The sequence below is a fragment of the Bacillus rossius genome, chromosome 10 (genome assembly GCF_032445375.1).
Source record: "Bacillus rossius redtenbacheri isolate Brsri chromosome 10, Brsri_v3, whole genome shotgun sequence".
Taxonomy (NCBI): domain Eukaryota; kingdom Metazoa; phylum Arthropoda; class Insecta; order Phasmatodea; family Bacillidae; genus Bacillus; species Bacillus rossius.
The window spans coordinates 54879237-54899144 of record NC_086337.1 but is presented as its reverse complement, the minus strand read 5'-3'; the positions used below and the strand labels follow the sequence as shown (position 1 = coordinate 54899144).

General features: G+C 42.5%; 1 protein-coding gene across 1 annotated transcript; it reads right to left on the bottom strand.

Moving 5' to 3' along the window:
• Positions 1-522: 522 nt before the first annotated feature.
• On the bottom strand, positions 523-19699 carry LOC134536180 (homeobox protein OTX1-like). Its single transcript, XM_063375817.1, has 6 exons — positions 19295-19699; positions 14268-14403; positions 11758-11833; positions 6099-6295; positions 5407-6015; positions 523-3155 (listed from the first exon to the last, which is right to left on the bottom strand). The coding sequence occupies exons 1-6, from the start codon at positions 19391-19393 to the stop codon at positions 2914-2916; spliced, it is 1359 nt and encodes a 452-aa protein (XP_063231887.1). The 5' UTR covers positions 19394-19699; the 3' UTR covers positions 523-2913.
• Positions 19700-19908: the final 209 nt, after the last annotated feature.

The window sequence follows — 19908 nt, the reverse complement described above, 5'->3', positions numbered from 1 at the left end:
TAATTTAGCTCTTGTGTGTAATAATTGCTAATTAATTTTCATTTCTGAATACTTTGGCTAAATACCAAATATGTATTTTAAAACACACGACTCTTGATTGGATTGTTATAATTTGTTTCTGTAAGCATTATGCTCGACGAGCGAGTGCCGCACATTGTACTCAAGGAAGCGTGAGTTGGGCTAAGTGATAATATCTCTACAACTGTGAGGTCATCAGCGATCATAACACACAACTTCACATATCTAGGATGTTAGGGAATGTTTCAGCTAGGCCTATTGTAAGGTAAGGAATGGTTTCAGGATATCATGGGAAACTGACATCATGGTCCGAGAATCGAATCCGCCATGTTCTCTGGAATGGCAGTTCTGTGTGTAACCATTGCCACTTGGCTTGCGAGCTAAACCCGTCGTGTGACGACAGGTAGTAGGTCTGGATGCGTGGACCCAGGGCAGAGCTTGGCGTTCGACGCTGCAGTGAGCAGACACGCGCCGTGGCACGTACAGACAACAATGACGACAGGATTCAGTAAAAGTGTGCATTTATTTCCTGATATAAAATGTATACAGACACTTGCGGAGAGCGGACGGAAACGCCCCTGCCCCTATGCCTACCCAGCTCATTGGCAGCACTGCTGTGTGAGGGTGTCTGGCTTCACATACCTGCAGGGATGCCAACCAAGCCCAAGTTGTGGAAAGCATGTTCTGGCAGTTCAGCTCACACGCACTCACCTCCTGAGGTGGTAGATGGAACACAGACGATGGCTTCCAGGTGTTAATGTAACAGAGGAGTGAGTGGCAGTGTGAGAACAACACTAGACATCATTGCATTACATCTGCGAGCCCTGAGCACCGGTCGCGGCCAGGTGCCATTGCCGCGCAGTGCGACCAACGCGCCAGCAGGCAGTGTCGTTTTCTGCACTCAGAACTTGTACAATATGTGCAATATTGCTATAAACTATGTAACACGACTGGTCTACAAGTGAGTAACAAGTAATCTTGTGTCACAGGAATGTAACAACACAATTTGTACACCCACCTGCAATTAACCATACGATAATAAGGCACTTGAATGCAACTCTAAAGAAAAGCAAATTTCTTTGGAAATATTCTAGAACTAGCAACTAGCACATGCGGACACAAACAAATTGCCCGGCTGTGACGAGTCCAGGCGGCTTGCACGCACTCTCGTGCCGGAAGCAGGACAGCAGTCAACGTCCAGGCAACGTTGAGCTGATACCTGCGCTCGCCTCCACGCGGGGCACGAGAATGTTCCCATGCGAGCACATCACTGCAGGTAACAACCGTAACAACTTGTTCTACATTTCAATCACACTTCCTTATAAATTTGCACTTAAAAAAAGCTATTTCCTAATATTCATGAATAGTTACAATGTTGTAAGGTAACATCACAGTTACAGAACATAATACATTTAGATCTGTAGAAACAAAGTCACTTTAACGATGCATATTGGGTGTTTGGGTAATGCCCTACGTATCACAGAACGTCACGCACTGAGCGATATATGGGGTGAAGCAACTCGGTGCACAATCCTTGTGTGGTTGTCGACATGTTGGCAGACCTCTGCAACTGCTTGTTCACGAGCATCGCCCTTCATCTGGCCGATTGCCGCGAGTTCCACGAGTAGACTCGCCGGGAATGGTCTTATTGCCTTATTGAGAATGTGAAAGAATTATCCCAATCACTAGATGGATAACTTGGCAAGAAGTTTTAAAAAAAATTGCTCTGATAAACTTTCACTGGGATATTGTATGTTGATGCAGTTAAGCCAATCGGAGGAGTAGGACTTTAGTTACCCTCCCCACCCTTTGTACTCCATGAAGCCTTCCACAGTCCGTGCTGACCTCGTCACTCCCAACCTACCGCGCTCGCTCAGTCGCACTGGGCCGTGCTGTCGCCCTCGCTGCTGCTAACCAAAAGCAGCAACATTCCTAACAAAGGAGTCGCCGCACACATATTATGCTTTGTCACCAACATACTGTCAAAAAAAGTCTAAAAACACATTTCCTACACTCAGTGAAAGCACTGTTGTTTTAAATTATTGCATATGCTGCGTCATTGATGTTGAAGAGAGGTCATGATGAATTCTGCATGAAAGCGCTGAACACTTCCTGACTTGTTCTGTGGCCTGAAAGAATAGTTGCAAGGCTTAGCTCCAGGTTCAGCACCATTGTGTTGCTCGCTTCGAGAGACGTGGTATCAGCGCCGTAGAGCCGAGACACACGTGAGCGCGTGTTGTGCGCACAGAGCTGGTACCTACCCCACGTCAGCACGGAGCTGCTCTGCTCACTTGTTTCAGAGCGAACAAGCCTGCCTACGCCGAACGTCATGCTTCGACTGACTATGACACGTAACACTCTTGGTGGAGATAGAAGCCTACGAAATACCATAAATTTCTAGTCCCATTATTCATATTTAAAGATTGTGTTGATATTGTTTTTCAGGCGATATTGTTCAGGGATCAAGGTAATGGTGCACACGCTAGTAAAAAGGGACATTAATAATCACCCCATTCGAGGACACGGCCACCTATTATTAAAGTACTTGATTGTCACCTATTTACGAAGGTGTGTTTGTTTCTGTATTGCTCGTGAAATATTTCACATTGTGTGGACATTAGACAGCCAGGTTTGTGCGATACCCTAGAAGCCTTGACACCTGGTCTCTGGCGACTAGCTCCGGCATCGCGCAGAGCGGCCAGCGTCACTCGAAGGTGACGTCGCGCGGGGACCGGCCGCCGCTCAGGCGGGACCGCAGTCAGCCGAGGAAGGGCGGCAGGGCAACTAGTTCCTCCCGCTGGTGGCAGCGACTGTGACCTGCTCTCGGCAGAGCGGCTGGCGTCACTCGAAGGTGACGTCGCGCGGAGACCGGCCGCCGCTCAGGCGGGCCCGCAGTCAGCCGAGGAAGGGCGGCAGGGCGACGTAGCCCTGGGGCCCGCCCTCCTTTACGTCCTCGGAGGGCCGGAAGGCGTTGTCATGGGCGCCCAGGGCCTCCACGTCCACGTACGGCAGGGGCTTGTGCTGGTCGAGCAGCTGCGGGGAGTGAGGGGGGGCGGCCACCATGGCTTGGTACTCCTGCAGGGGCGAGCCGTGCGCGCCCGCCATGTAGTCGTGGTGCGCGTGAGGGCTGTCCGTGCCTGCGCAGCGTGCACGTGGCTGTACCAACACTGCACTCACTCTCAGACAGACAGGTCGTGCTAGAGATGCTGTGATGATTCCGTTATGTGGAGTGATATAAATAAAAATAAAATAATTATACATAGGGACACCTTATTTCGCGATTTCATTTCATGTCAAGGTAGTATTTCACAAAATACTGTAGCTTTTCTCCTGTGGTTACTGGCTGAGGTCGGCGGGAGGTGTCGTCCCGCTCTTGACGGGGCCAATGAGAATGTGGTCAGCGTACTGCTGCACCCTCACAATTTGCCACGACTCTTAGTAAAAGCTACAGTGTTTTGTGAAATGCCTTGACATGAAATGATATCGCGAAATACAGGTGTCCCTAAATATACATACATATGTATATATTTTTAAAATCTTAATATGTAATTATTTTTGCTACTTCCAAGGTTCTTTTTTAACAAGGGATATATTTGATGCAATTTTTGTAAGTAATCATTCCAAACATGAATTAGATTGTAATTATTTGATTGAAAAATACAGGTATTAAATTTCATGCCTGTTACAGTTTGTTATAACACTTTATGCTGACTAATAAATAATTTTATAAAATTTTACAGTTATTTCTTTTTTTTTTACTTGATTATAAAAATTCACAGAGTATTAAGAAATATTTCACATATATTTAGTTGTATGTATTGTTACAAATTTATATTTAAAATTTTAGGTACCTATCTCATGTAAATTATAGTTTTTGTGTTTAGTAATTATTAAAGTTTTTCTGTATTGTAGTTGTTCTTTGTCTCAGTCTTTGTCTTTATAATGTGCCATGTTACAATTTTGTTGTGTATATGTATATATGTATTTGAGAATTAATTTTTTTTATATATTAGTCTACCACCAATGGCTTGTCAGTTATCGAAGGAATTTTACAACTTGAAAATATTATTATTATTATTTAGTATCATTAAACTTCGCAGGCTTTTGCACCCATTGTTTGGACAAAACCAATTGTAGCTGGTATAACATATGTTTGGTGCTAAATGCTGTTAGATTACAGTTTATGCTGTATGAAAGGAAAGGCAGGAATTATTAATATAATGTCAAGAGAAAAAAAAGATACTTAAAATGAAATTCAATTAAATAATAAAAGTGTTTTGATCTGAATCTTTATCTTAGTGGTCTTATTCTAGAAACTGATCATTCTAAGCTGTTTCTGGTTCATACTTTACAGTGGTGGGTCAAAACCTAGTTTTCTCAGATTCAAACTTTAAAATTGAATATTACAAGAGTGCCGCAAATCCTAATGTAGATCACAAGAGTCAGGAATAAAATCATTTCTAAGCAAATAACTGTTTTAAAGAGAAAAAACATTCAAAATATTAGATGTATAATTTTTAAAATATTTTTTTTTTTGGTGATGATAAAATAATTATTTTTATTTAAAAAACTTCCCTGTGTTCAAATAATAGTTTACGACCTAAAAAGCTGCAATAAAATACTGCAAATAGTGTGCAGGTTACAAACTCTGTGATAAAATGTGGGAATTCAAAGCACATACAAGTTCTAAACAATCCATTTATTGTGATTTATGTTAAGCAAATTTTCTGTTATTTTATGCTAAGGCAAAAAATAAATTTGTATATTAATTTAAAATTATGTGGAACACTTGGTATAATGGAACTTTAGTTTTTTTTTAATTACAAAATTTAGCTGTAAAGAAAGAATAATAGTGTTTATTAGTTTGGGAATTAGAGGTTCATGTAAACTTTATTTAAATGGAGTGGAATTATTGAACTAATCATCTAGTCAAAAAATATGCTTCCCAATTATCAAATAAGAGACCAAGATTATTTGAAACAGCTACAGCTTAATTAGATAGATTGTAAATTAATAGAACAATCGTGATTGCTTAATGAACAACACCGATTAAACAAACCCATTCAGTAACTAATCAAAATTCTTTGTTAACTGACGAAAATGCTGACTAAATTAATAAAACTTCTATTGATTGAACAAGACTTAAATCAAATTGGTTGAACACATTCTTTCATCAGCAAAATATCCAATAATTGGTCTTAATAAAATTATTATTTAAAAAGTTTAGATCAATTAAAAAAAACTGCTATCAATGGAACTAAAGTCCTAACCAAAGAATCAACAATTTGACAATTACACATTTATTGAAGTAATACGATGCTTGTAACTACAGTGTTGTAGAAATAACGCCTTCCGATCCTAGTGGAGTAGACGCGCCACTGGCCGTACCTGCAGACACGTAGTCGCCGTGGCCGTGTGCGTGAGGGCTGTTGGGGTTGGCCACATACTCCTGGTGCTGGCGCAGTCCGCCGGTGGGGCTGTGCCCTCCGGCAGTCATGTAGTCCTGGTGCGCACGGATGGGGCTGCCGTTCCCGGCGGGCAGGTACTCCTGGTGAGCGCGGATGGGGCTGTGCCCGCCGGCAGACATGTACTCCTGGTGCGTGCGGATGGGGCTGCCGTTCCCGGCGGGCAGGTAGTCCTGGTGTCCGCGGATGGGGCTGTTCCCGCCGGTGGTCATGTACTCCTGGTGCGCCCGGATGGGGCTGCCGCTGTCAGCCGACAAGTACTCCTGGTGAGAGCGCACCGGGAAGAGAGATGCGTCGTGCTGACCCAGCACGGAGTAGGGCGAGGAGTAGGAGCTGGTCTGGGCCGTGCTGAAGGAGGCGGCGGAGTAGTGCGAGCCGGATGGCGACAGCAGGTTGAGGTGCGGCGACAGGTCGTAGGCGGGCGAGTAGGCCCAGGAGTCCGCGCCGGCGCCGGGCGCCGCGGTGCCGGGGAACGAGCCCAGGCCACTGTTGAGGCTCGTGAAGGACGACCCGAGTGCAGTGCCGGCCGCCCCTGCCACACACGCACGCTGTAGCGACTGCAGCAGGTCCGCGCGAGGGAACATCGCTGACGACGTCGCGGAGGACAGCACCCACCTGCGGCCATGTAGCCCGTCTTGCGCGGCGGCTCGCGCTTCCTCCACTTGGCGCGGCGGTTCTGGAACCACACCTGCACGCGCGACTCGCTGAGGCTCAGCTTCAGCGCCAGCTCCTCGCGCGCGAACACGTCCGGGTAGGGCGCGCGCTCGAAGGCCCGCTCCAGCTCCTCCAGCTGGTACGCCGTGAAGGTTGTCCTGTGGACACGCCCCCTCGGCACTCTTTACTGCTGCGTGGTTATCTTAGCCAACGACCCTCGGCTGACATTGCATCTATTTCATCATGTTATTATTCATTTATTTAAATTGTAATATCACTTTCATAATGGTTATTGCCAGTAGGTAATACAGATTGTGTTATGCCTATTTTAATAGTGATAGAATTGTATACTGAATTTGGGTACTAATAGATTTTTATGTTTTATTTTTTATTTGTTTAAAATTATCATTAAATCATAATTATTTATTGGCACCACTAGTCGCATGTCTGGTATCACATAAACTTTTATGAACTAAATAAATATTATGGATTTGTGTTTTTAACAAAAATTCTGTTAAGAAAATTAGAGAGACTAGGCATCGCTGTGATAGTGAAAGAACGTTGAACATTCTCTCGAATAAAAATAGTAATTTTAAATTTATACTTATAAAGAAGTAGTGATATAATATCTCATAAAATTAATATTTTTAAAGAAATATTGATATCATAGCTGACAATAACTATAAGTTACAGATGATCAATTTATTTACTAAGACAAGAAATATTTGTGTGGAAATAAACTTCGTTACTGGAATTAGCCGTCCAGTATATTCATATTACGACTGACTTTAATTTTGTGAGTCATCCTGTGACAAGGCATCAAGGATTTGGCATCGCAGAACTTCTGATCGGACATCGAAGCCCAGACCAGATCCTCCTACATCCAGAACTGCAGTCTGGACGGAGTCTTTGGTGCATAAGTCAACGCATCCAGTCAGTCAATGGCGTAGCCAGGATTTGTGTATGGGGGGTGTTAAGAAGCATGCAACCCCCCCCCCCCCCCCCGTATTAAAGCGGGGGGTCCGGGGGTTCTCCCCCGGGAAAATTTGGATTTTAAGGTGTAAAATAGTGCTATTTTAGCGGTTTTCGGTACTTAAATTTAAATATTGTAATGGTAAAAATTTTATTCATTTTAATATGAAATTTGTTTGAGTGATAAGAAATTAATTAAAGTTTTGGTGCTAAGGGGGGGGGGGGGGGTTTGAACCCCTAACCCCCCCTTCCCTGGCTATGCCCCTGCAGTCAGTAGGTGTATGACTACAAGGATTTGTCTTTGTCGGGACCTAGATGCAAGAAGTCAAGTATCATCTGTAGCAATATTGTATGTGTAATTGTTCTTGTTGAATTGTTTGCTTTCTTGAGTGAGATCTTTAATGTGTTCTGATGAATGTATACTATTAATAAAAAGATTGTAATGCATATAGCAAGCCACAGGTACTTGAGAAATTTTAAAGCTAGTTAAATTATTGATGAATCTTTTGAAACACTGGCCAGTTTAAATTGATTAAAATGTAATGGAAATATACTTATATCAATCTCAATCTTGTTTTAAATAAATGTGTAGTTCTTTATTAGTAGTGATTAAATATGTTAGAGTTGGATGATATATTCAACTCATAAAAATGGCCAAACATTTTGTAATAATCTTTGTGCAATAAATAAAAAAATGCCCTAATGCTCTGCTTGTTTATCCCTTGTGTTGTGATGTTAAAACAAAGGTAGTACTTAATAATAATTATTTTATTACTAGGAGGTTGTAAGGCACCCATTGAAAAATGATGAATATAACAAACACTTTAATTTAATATACACAAAACTTTTACTAAACACTAAATTCCTTTTAAAATTCTGAAAATTAAAATTATTTCTAATATCCTAATTATAAAATGATAAAAAAAAATTTTTGACAGAAAATTATAATATATATTTAGTTCATTTCTGCTATTTACCAATAGTTTAAGCAGCAAGAAATTGACTACAAAAGAAGAACATAATATAAAAATTAAAAATTGTTTTCACTACAAAAAACTCAACTCTGCCACAAAAAATTTTGGGCATAAAAAATAAACAAAAATACAAATGGTTATTTAATAAAATTATACCTAAATTTAAATGATATAAGAAACTTTAAAAAGAAATAAAGATTTTTGAATGGGCAATAGTACAAAATTCAAAATGTCAAAAGATTCCCAGAGCCACAAAATTAGATTTCAAAAATGGAAAAAATTTCACATTTATCATTTAGAGCTAAACTTTCTGAGATATAAGCCTTTTTAGTAATTATAAGCATAGTTATTCTAAGGCAACTTATGTGTCCAATGAAAAATGATGAATATAACAAACACAAATTTAATAACTAAGGCATGTTCCACTTATGGAGCTGTATTTCAAATGTTACTCTATTATAATAGTTACATTTTCTATTTCATACACATCTCTATGGAGTCTTCAAGGTATCCAAATCTCTTTAGTGTTGTAGAGTCATTGCCAACCTCCGTAACGCAGTCGGATGCACACCGGCTTGCGGTGCGAATGGTTCTGGGTTCGGGTCCCGGGTAAGGCATGGATGTTAATTTACATTCAGGTATTTGATTGCTACGATATGATAAAGGTTCGAATAAGGACACATTACCCTATGGTGTAGGCTTCAGGCTGTAGGCCACTATCATATATATAAAAAAATTTTGTAGAGTCATTGAGTCAGTGATAAGCGTAACTATATTATTTATTTTGTTGGGTGCCTATTTCAATTGTTACCTCTTCATCAAAGTTGTAGGTGTAGTGATACTAAGGTGTTGCAGACAAATTTGGGGTTAGTGAACTATAATGGCTTACAAGCATACACTGAAGGGATGTAAAATATGTAGAAAATAAAAGAGCAAAACAATGAGTGGTCAGTGTTGCTCTGTGAATAAGATAAATAAATGCCAATGTTTTAATTACTAAACTTAATGGCTGTGTCTGCTAATGTGGACAGATAAATATTGGATTTAATAAATCAAAGTTTAGCACGATGTACCAGATTTAGCTTGTTAATTGGCTGGAAATTTATGTTGTCCACATTTAAAAACCCCAAAAGTCCTGGGTAAAGTTTCCACAATTTTCATTGACTAAAATATTATAAAGTTTATTAAATATGTATGTTGGGAACGTTATCATTGTCTCTACTAATATTCAGTTTTGATACAAGTGTATTAAATTTACTTGCGATTGCCAGATTAGTAGTCTAAGGTTGGTAACAATGCCCAGTTTCCCTGGACAACTGGGGAGGATGATTACAAATTAGTTTCATAAATATGCCTTATTGACCGTGTAATATGTTCTCATGAAAAGGTTTCAGTACTACCAAATGAATAGGAATGGGCACGATTGTCTCTGGTCTCAGTACAACACGTAAGAACATGTGTTACGCACTCAAATTTACTTTTGGATACTGACAAATCCTTCAAAACACAGTAATTTGCAAACTATGTTGCCAGAAGTTTATATAAGACTTACTGCGTCTCACGTAGGTTGAGAACTCCTACTCTGTAACTCTTTCTAGAGTTACCCTAGCCTTATCAACAGTACTACATACGTACTTAAAATATTAAATATAGCAATAGTAAATACTTTATGCTAACCAGAAACTAGATTAAACACTATGATTATCTTGCAACACAATTTAGTGTCCGTGTAGAATGGCGTCTATTTCCAGAAGAACGTTCTTATTCTAAATACTTTAAATGTGTGCCAGAAATAAAATATTCTGATTGGCCGGCTGTGGCACAAGCTTACAGACGCCAAATACTGGAATACATATTTAAAACCAGAGATGAATTAATATAAAGATAAAATGGATACATCCTAATTTTAAATAAAAATATTTGAAAACAGTAAAACAATCAAAATAAATTGTTATGTTAAAATAACATAAAATAAAATTCTGCCTAGAAAATGTGGCTACTGTTGTCAGTTGGCATCCCTAGCGTCATAGAGTAAAGTAGTTTATAGAGCAGTACTATTTCAATGTTCATAAATATAAATAAGTTACATGAAAAATTTCTGCAAACAGAAATGGTTTAAAACATTAATAAACAGTTTTTAATTGATCGCTGTGACTTGTTATGTTTTTGTAATACTGATGAATACTTGACTAATCCATAATTAGGAAGTAAAAATCGTTGGTCTATAGGCACCGTGCACGCTACTCTGGCGGCTAAGGTGGTAACTAACTGCTTATAAAACAGATGCTTTATCGTACGGCTTAGGAACTAAATTAGCGCAAATATATGAAGATCCAAAATATCGCGTAAAAAACAGTGGCGTGTATCGCTGAACATGCAGATCATAAATAGAGTAGCCTAAAATATATTTTTGTTACGTGACCAATTTAATTTACATAGAGTCTAATTGTGTTCGGAGCTAGAAATATGAGAGCAGATTTGTTAAGTTCATCGACACACGCCACTTTTTTTAAAAGTGAAAAAATTTTATCCGCGTTGAGCGTTTTTTGGTAAGGGAAAAAGTTATGGGTTCGCGTCACCGACATGCTAGTGACATGTTGTGCCAGACTGGCGACGCGCATCGGCCTGTGTACATGTATACGCATATATACACTAATACATGGTATGTACTCGACTGTATTATGTGCGTGTTTAACTCTTTTTTGGATGGGTAAAATCTTGTGAGTTCGCATCACCGACATGCTGTAGTAGCAGTAAGTGAAGTTAATTTTACCACGTGGATACATGACCTCGGTCTGACATCAATGGTAAGTCATATCTAGGTAATGCATTTTTACCTAATTTTTACATACCACTGACATCTGTTGTGACTAAAAAATGATGTAAGGATAAATTATATCATGCTGACATCGTACTGACATAATACCAAAATAATTTTCTTATGTACATTTGATGTAGAAATGATGTCATATTACACATTCAAAAACCAAGTTTTAAGTTTTCACTTCTGTTAACAGTCCCCATGACTGCGTGTTATTCAGTATTAAGTAAATTGTTAAATTTTAAAATGAATTTTTTTGTCTAATTTTATTTGAAATGTATAAAGGGATTAAAATTCGGTTTTATTGCGAGGCAATTAAAAAAAAAGTTTCTTAAAATGCTGTTAAAAATAAGTGTTGTCCTATTTATAAAGCATTGTAATCTCTTAAAGGTTTGCAATATTTTGATTTTTAAAATAGTGAGGGGTTTGAAGAGTTGTATATTAAGTAGCAAGGAGAATCCCGACCCTTAATCTTTCTCGACGGCCCTGAACATGAGCACTCAGGGACGTAACTAGACTGTTTCCACCCGGGGCAGGAACTCATATTGGCGCACCCTTATTGATTTATTTTTTAAACCATCCAAACCAAAACTTTTCTCGACAACACCTCATATCGCCACCCTGGATTAATTCGAATATTCCAAATATTTTTTTATTAAACTTAGATGGTAATAAATATATTAATTTGCAGTCACTTCATTTGCGATACATCGCAAGTTGAATAGTACGTATAAAATTCCGTTTGATACATGGCGGGTGCCTGGCATAATAAACAGTGGTGTGCAGAGTCTAGCGTGTATCCACTACATGGCCAGACGCCAGGCAGCCAACCGTCCAGCCTTGTACCGCTCACCTCGTCTTCTTCTTCTTCACGCCGCTGTTGTCACCTTTCTTGCTCTTGGAGTCCTTCTTGACGCTCGGCTCGGCCGCTGCAACACGCAGTGCGGGCCAATCAGCTACTCCGCTGGCAAGCCCCGCCTCCACCCAACCTGCTACACTCGGCCCGCCGTAGCGCGGTGCCTGCCTGGCGAGCCTCGTCGCCTCCCAGACCTGCTATACCCAGTCCGCCGTAGCGCGGTACCTGCAGCTCTCGCTTCTTGTCCTCTCATCAGCTAATGCGTCACCTTCTGGGCCGGTCAGATAATTTACATATATTTTGTACGTTTTTTTTTTTTCAGGTGAAAAAACTTCATGCGAACTTTTAATAACGCTTTGTAAATTATCTTGGCATACAGTCTAATTTCCGTAATGCAATATCGTCTATGTAGGCGTTGCATTCAAACATAAATAGGTACAAACGCAGATACAAATGGATATGTATATATATTATTTGTCATGTCTTGTCACTTAACTAATATACCATTAGATAAAAACATGTTTGTTTAAGCCCTCTAAAATATATTAATCTACCACTCAAGTAGAATTTGTGCCGAATTATACCTATATGATTCATACCTGTATAGCCTACATATTACAAAATTTCAAAGAATGGTTTGTTTTATAGAAATTTTTGAATCTCAATTTTATATACATATTTTTTTTTTAGTTTTCTGAACATTTTCTGAGTAAGCTTATACATTTATTCACAAACCCCTATTTCTTGAACATACATATTGATTTATATATCTTTATCACTAAAAGCGAGGAGACATAACTTCGTACATGGTCGTAAATCCCTTGGAAAGGCGAGGGGGGAGGCGGGGCAGGTGTGGGACCATTAAGGTATTATAATGAATACAAATATTTTTATATATCTTTTACAGTTACCGCGCTATGGGTGACGAAACCTGTATCTGCTGTATGTGTCAAATCCACGTTTAAGCTACTAAAAAACATTTTAAATGTAACATCAAATATTTAACTTAGTATATAATCCCACTAGGATGTAAGGATTGGAATAAGATTCACGTAAAACGCTTCGAACTGAAACTTTTATTTTCACGAAGAATGATAAAACGTGAACACTGTACCCAGATACAAACAAATAAACACTTTTCAGTTAAAATCATAAATAGTTTACGTACAGTTTAACTATAAATAAACTAAAAATAAATAGATACGAAAGAATTCAGTTGTTTCGGACTATGATGTTTTCAAGCATGAGCCAGGTAAATCAGTTGAACCAGATTCGAACTATAACATTCCAATGACTCTAGATCAATTAAACATCATCATTATTCAAAACGAATATTTAATGTTAAAATCAAAATTAATTTTTACCAGGACTTGTTATCAGTGGTGGTAGCTAAATTACTGGCTTTTTTACTACAAGTTGTGTAGTGGACAAAAGGCAGCGCAAAACAAAACAAATAATCAAATTAAATTCAAAATCAAAAATTGGTAACTTTGAAATGAATTCGTATATCATTAACCATTAATATGTCAATAGGTACAAACTTTAGTTCAGACAGTTAATATCACAATTATGATATCACATTATTTCGGTCATGATACGAACGTGCGTAGTGTCTAAGATTAAGTCAATATTCCTGTCTGAAATACATACGCATGAACTATTTCTAGTATTACTGGATCTGGGAATTTAACGTGTGTGAACACACGCCTCTCGGTAGACTTCAGTGAACCCCCACTCGGCTACAGCTACCCGCTCATCTATCGTCGAAAACTCCAACTCCAGGAAACTCTATACATCCTTACGCATTTACTTGTTTGTTTACTTTTTTGATTTGATTTTTATTTCTCGTGCGACAAATATTTCAAAAGGAATAGTTGCCCAGGTGAGGTGTCAGGCTAGGCTAAACTAGGTTAGGCTAGGTTAGGCTAGTCTAAGTTAGGCTAGTCTATGATAACTTAGGCTAGTCTTAGGCTTGGTTAAGGTAGGCTAGGCTAAGTTAAGCTAGTCTAAGTTGGGCTAGTCTATGATAACTTAGGCTAGTCTTAGGCTTGGTTAAGATAGGCTAGTCTACGTGAGGCTAGTCTATGATAACTTAGGCTAGTCTTAGGCTTGGTTAAGGTAGGCTAGGCTAAGTTAGGCTAGTTTACGTTAGGCTAGACTATGATAACTTAGGCTAGTCTGTGCTAAGGTAGGCTTGGCTAAGGTAGGCCAGACCAGGCCAGGCTAGTCTGTGCTAAGGTAGGCTTGGCTAAGGTAGGCTAGGCGAGCTAGGTTAGGCTTGACTAAGGTAGGCTAGGTGAGCTAGGTTAGGCTTGGCTAAGGTAGGCTAGGCTAGTCTACGTTAGGCTAGTCTGTGCTAAGGTAGGCTTGGCTAAGGTAGGCTCGGCTAAGGTAGGCTCGGCTAAGGTAGGCTCGGCTAAGGTAGGCTCGGCTAAGCTAGGCTCGGCTAAGGTAGGCTTGGCTAAGCTAGGCTCGGCTAAGGTAGGCTGGGCTGGGCCGGGCCATACCTGCAGGTGGGGGCTGCAGCAAGTGCTCGTCCTTCCTCTTGGTGGGGTCTGGCTGCTGCGAGAACACCTCGTGCTGCTCCATCTTGGGCAGCGGGGTGCCCAGCATCATGTCCGAGTGCTGCAGCCCCAGCATCACCTGCCACGGCACAGGGCACACCTACCTTTACCAGACAGTCGCCCTAGAGGCCTGCGGCGTGAGGGCTATTCATCTGTAACAAGCTCCCGGGACAACACAAAACTCCTGGCGCACATTGGAGCGCAGTCTTGGCGGGCAGAGGTTACTTTTCTTATCTTACGTTGCAGTCTCCACCTCGCTTCTTGTTGCAAGGGCGGCGCGCCCTCAGGATAGAGGCTCCAGCGCTGCTATTGGCTCTCTCGCGTGGTGACGAGTCAAGTGTCGTAGCAACTGAAGCGTTTGGGCAAACTTTCTGCCGCCATCAGAGAAAATGAGTGGCTGAAGTGACAAAGAATATGAGTAAATTGATGAAATCACTTTAGAATTACAGGTACCCAATGTTTCGATGATATATATTTATTTTATTTCTTATGTGACTCATGATTTATATGGACGTGAACTTTCACTTAGAAAAAAAAATATATGAATTGTGATGAAAAGCTGCAATTGATTTTGATATTTTATAAAAAAAAGCGTCATCTGTTTTTTTTTATTTAATGGAAACTCAAGTAAGTTATCCATGGTGTTATATTTAGATAACATAATTTGCTGAAGCTGGAGATTCTACTATTTGTTGGTTAGTAAAAAAAAAATCAATGTTTACGGTTTTCCAGTACCTATGAATACTATACGATCGCGTTGTATTATTACTACTTGTAGTTATTCATTAGCCTTCTTAACGTTAATAATTTTTACACGAATTTCAGAAATGTCAGCCATGCGTACGTATAAACACGAAGTGAATGGTTTTAGAGGACAACGAAGGGTTGTTACAGAGAACAACACCACTAGTCATTTACTAACAGTTTTGTGAGCATCGTAGTTTATTTTTGTGGCCATGTAAAGATTATTAGGACAAAATATCGAAATACTTTTGTCAGCTTAACAATTAGTACGGAATATATGTTTGTGGCAGTCATGTCGCTTAAACGTCTGGGTGTAGGTATATCTATTGTAATTCAATATAGACGAATTTTCAACGAAGAATTAAACTCAAATAAACGAAGATTTCTTCGTAATTTCAAATGACTTCCGAGTTGTATGTTTGTTCTAAACAAATATAAACACACGGGTGGACAAAAATAATAGTGTTCTTACTCTAGACCTCACCAGTTTTTGAATATTTTATTAATATACCGAGATTTTTTTTTTTTTTTGAAATCATGTTCGAAGTAAGTGAACTCACGTGTCCACAAATTTACGAAGAGCCCTGAATAATTTGTAACCAGCATTATTCGTAAATTAAAGGTGAAAATTTTTAACAGTTCAAAATGTTAGAGATAGGGGCATTCACTTTTCGCGAAAAAAATCAGATTGCTCATTAGTTGGCCATGTAATTTTCGCGAAAAGATTTTCCGATCAGCTGTGTGTTAAAACTATGTAGCATTTTCTGTGTTTCGTGGTTGCCTGGGTTTACTTCAGGTGCATGTCTACTGTCGGCGCACCAATCACAGCCATCCAGTGCGGAAGCAAACTCGTCCTGAATGACCCGGCGATGTCTTCTTTCGCAGACGGCCGCCAATCACAAGGGAACAAAGGGTCTAAAGAGCGATCAGATTATTTCGCGAAAAATGCATGGCCCTACTCATTAGACTGCAAAAAGGTACCTATGCTTGCGCCAGCGATTGTTCCCTTGTAATTGGCCACCATTGCCCTATTTGGATGGGCCATTCAGGTCGCGTTTGCTTCTGCACTGGATGGCTATGATTGGTATGCTGACAGTAGACATGCACGTGAAACAAACCCATCTAACCACGAAACACAGACAATGCTACAAAGTTTTGACACATCTGGAAATTTCCCCCCGTTTATTAGGTACATGGCCCTAGCAATAAATGGGATAAACGGTATAAAAAGTTTTCAAATCATTTTTTTTTTTTCATTTTTAAGTTGTGATTCAATTGTACGCAAATTGAAACTATGCAAAAAAACTCAGAAATAGATATGCATAAATATTATTGGTGACAGGAAAGGTCTAAACAAGCAATTATTGTTAAGAAACAGAAGTCCGCAAACAATACACTACTAAGTTATAGGTGAAAAAGAAAATCACAAATTTTAATTTCGCGCGCAATACCCGGTCGCATTGGAAGCAAGTGACGAGTGGTACACAGAAATTAAAAATTAGCCACAAGTCTTAGCATTCTGCAGTGAGTAGGTACACATGATGTTGCAGCTCACCTGGCTGAAGAGATAGGTACACAGGATGTTGAAACCTCACCTGGATGAAGTGCAAGGTATACCGGATGTTGAAGTCTCTCCTGATCAAGCGATAGGTACACAGAGTTTTGCAGCTTACCTGGCTGAAGAGATAGGTACAGGGTGTTGCAGCTCACCTGGCTGAAGAGATAGGTACACAGGATGTTGCAACCTCACCTGGATGGAGTTCAAGGTATACCGAATGTTGAAGTCTCTCCTGATCAAGCGATAGGTACACAGAGTTTTGCAGCTTACCTGGCTGAAGAGATAGGTACAGGGTGTTGCAGCTTACCTGGCTGAAGATATAAGTACAGGATGTTGCAGCCTCTCCTGGATGAAGTGATAGGTACACAGGGCTATGTGTAGCCTCACCTGAATGGAGAGATAGGCACACATGGTGTTGCAGCCTCACTTAGATGGAGTGATAGGTAGGAACCAGAAAAATTCGCGGGTTCAATGACCTGTAGGATGAACTCCATAGTTCTAAGTTCACTCGGTCAAATGTCACCCACTCTTTGGCTGTTGTCTTGTGAGACGTCCCAACGTAGCAGACTGTGATTCGATAAAGCTTTGGTTGGGTGTTTCTCATTGGCCCAGAGTCATCCAGGTGAGTTGTGAGCCAATAGCAGAGGCAGCACTGAGGTATAACTATTTGTATTTTAGCCTATCACGGAATGAATTCGCAAATTTTTCCAGTCTCTAGTGATAGGTACACAAGGTGTCGCAGCCTCACCTGGGTGAAGTACAAGGTATACAAGATGTTACAGCCTCACCTCGATGGATAGATAGGTACAAAGGGTGTAGCAGTCTAACCTGGATAGAGCACGAGGTATACAGGTTGTCGCAGCCTCACCTGGGTGGAGTACGAGGTATACAAGATGTTACAGTCTCACCTGGGTGGAGTACAAGGTACACAGGTGGTTGAAGCCTCTCCTGGATGAAGAGGTAAGTACACAGGGTGTAGCAGTCTCACTTGGATAGAGCACAAGGTACACAGGGTGTCGCAGCCTCACCTGGGTGGAGTACAAGGTACACAGGTGGTTGAAGCCTCTCCTGGATGAAGAGGTAAGTACACAGGGTGTAGCAGTCTCACTTGGATAGAGCACAAGGTACACAGGGTGTCGCAGCCTCACCTGGGTGGAGTACAAGGTACACAGGATGTTGAAGCCTCTCCTGGATGAAGAGGTAGGTACACAGGGTGTAGCAGTCTCACCTGGATAGAGCACGAGGTACACAGGGTGTCGCAGCCTCACCTGGGTGGAGTACAAGGTACACAGGATGTTGAAGCCTCTCCTGGATGAAGAGGTAGGTACACAGGGTGTAGCAGTCTCACCTGGATAGAGCACGAGGTACACAGGGTGTCGCAGCCTCACCTGGGTGGAGTACAAGGTACACAGGGTGTCGCAGCCTCACCTGGATGCAGAGGTAGGTACACAGGGTGTCGCAGTCTCACCTGGATGCAGAGGTAGGTACACAGGGTGTCGCAGCCTCACCTGGGTGGAGTACAAGGTACACAGGGTGTCGCAGCCTCACCTGGATGCAGAGGTAGGTACACAGGGTGTCGCAGCCTCACCTGGGTGGAGTACAAGGTACACAGGGTGTCGCAGCCTCACCTGGATGCAGAGGTAGGTACACAGGGTGTCGCAGCCTCACCTGGATGCAGAGGTAGGTACACAGGGTGTCGCAGCCTCACCTGGATGCAGAGGTAGGTACACAGGGTGTCGCAGTCTCACCTGGATGCAGAGGTAGGTACACAGGGTGTCGCAGCCTCACCTGGGTGGAGTACAAGGTACACAGGGTGTCGCAGCCTCACCTGGATGCAGAGGTAGGTACACAGGGTGTCGCAGTCTCACCTGGATGCAGAGGTAGGTACACAGGGTGTCGCAGTCTCACCTGGATGCAGAGGTAGGTACACAGGGTGTCGCAGCCTCACCTGGATGCAGAGGTAGGTACACAGGGTGTCGCAGCCTCACCTGGATGCAGAGGTAGGTACACAGGGTGTCGCAGTCTCACCTGGATGCAGAGGTAGGTACACAGGGTGTCGCAGTCTCACCTGGATGCAGAGGTAGGTACACAGGGTGTCGCAGCCTCACCTGGATGCAGAGGTAGGTACACAGGGTGTCGCAGCCTCACCTGGATGCAGAGGTAGGTACACAGGGTGTCGCAGTCTCACCTGGATGCAGAGGTAGGTACACAGGGTGTCGCAGCCTCACCTGGGTGGAGTACAAGGTACACAGGGTGTCGCAGCCTCACCTGGATGCAGAGGTAGGTACACAGGGTGTCGCAGTCTCACCTGGATGCAGAGGTAGGTACACAGGGTGTCGCAGCCTCACCTGGGTGGAGTACAAGGTACACAGGGTGTCGCAGCCTCACCTGGATGCAGAGGTAGGTACACAGGGTGTCGCAGCCTCACCTGGGTGGAGTACAAGGTACACAGGGTGTCGCAGCCTCACCTGGATGCAGAGGTAGGTACACAGGGTGTCGCAGCCTCACCTGGATGCAGAGGTAGGTACACAGGGTGTCGCAGCCTCACCTGGATGCAGAGGTAGGTACACAGGGTGTCGCAGCCTCACCTGGATGCAGAGGTAGGTACACAGGGTGTCGCAGCCTCACCTGGATGCAGAGGTAGGTACACAGGGTGTCGCAGCCTCACCTGGATGGAGTGCACGCCCCGGGAGTCGCTCTTGTACGTCAGCGCCGCCTGGCCGGGGAACTCGGCGAACAGGTTGTCGTCGAAGGGCGCGCCCTCCATGGTGCGCTAATTGCTGGCTCGCACGCAAATTAGTCGCCGGGGGTTGTCGAAAGCCGGGCGGCGGGCGGCTCGCCGGAATGAAGGGAATTGATCCTCGTTAGGGTTTGTTAAACCGGTTGATGGGCCGCAACGAGGCCTGGCGTCTGGCGCAGTCGCGTCGCGCTTGTCTCTCCGAGTGGACCGAGTGCGCGAGTCGCCGGCGGCCGCCGCGCTGGTAGTGCGTGCGAGGGGGCGGGGCCTGCGGGCGGCCAATGGCGGCTCAGGGCCCGCGCATGCGCGTGTGCGTGCGCGCGGCGCCCCGCCCCCGGCCCGCCTTGCCGGACACTGTCGCCGCGCTGTGCTCCAGGTGACCACGACACGACCTCTGCGCCAGCACTCCTCTCCTACTGCCACACGTCTGTGTTCTGTCCCGTCTAGACCACCAGCTAGCACTCCTCTCCTACTGCCACACGTCTGTGTTCTGTCCCGTCTAGATCCTATACCACCAGCTAGCACTCCTCTCCTACTGCCACACG

Coding starts and splice junctions, on each gene's coding strand:
- LOC134536180 (XM_063375817.1), bottom strand. CDS start 19,393: ATGGAGGGCGCGCCCTTCGACGACAACCTGTTCGCCGAGTTCCCCGGC. Junction 14,404..19,294: donor GGGGCGTGCACTCCATCCAG/GTGAGGCTGCGA, acceptor GTGCCGTGGCAG/GTGATGCTGGGGCTGCAGCA. Junction 6,296..11,757: donor GTGAAGAAGAAGAAGACGAG/GTGAGCGGTACA, acceptor GCGTGTCCACAG/GACAACCTTCACGGCGTACC.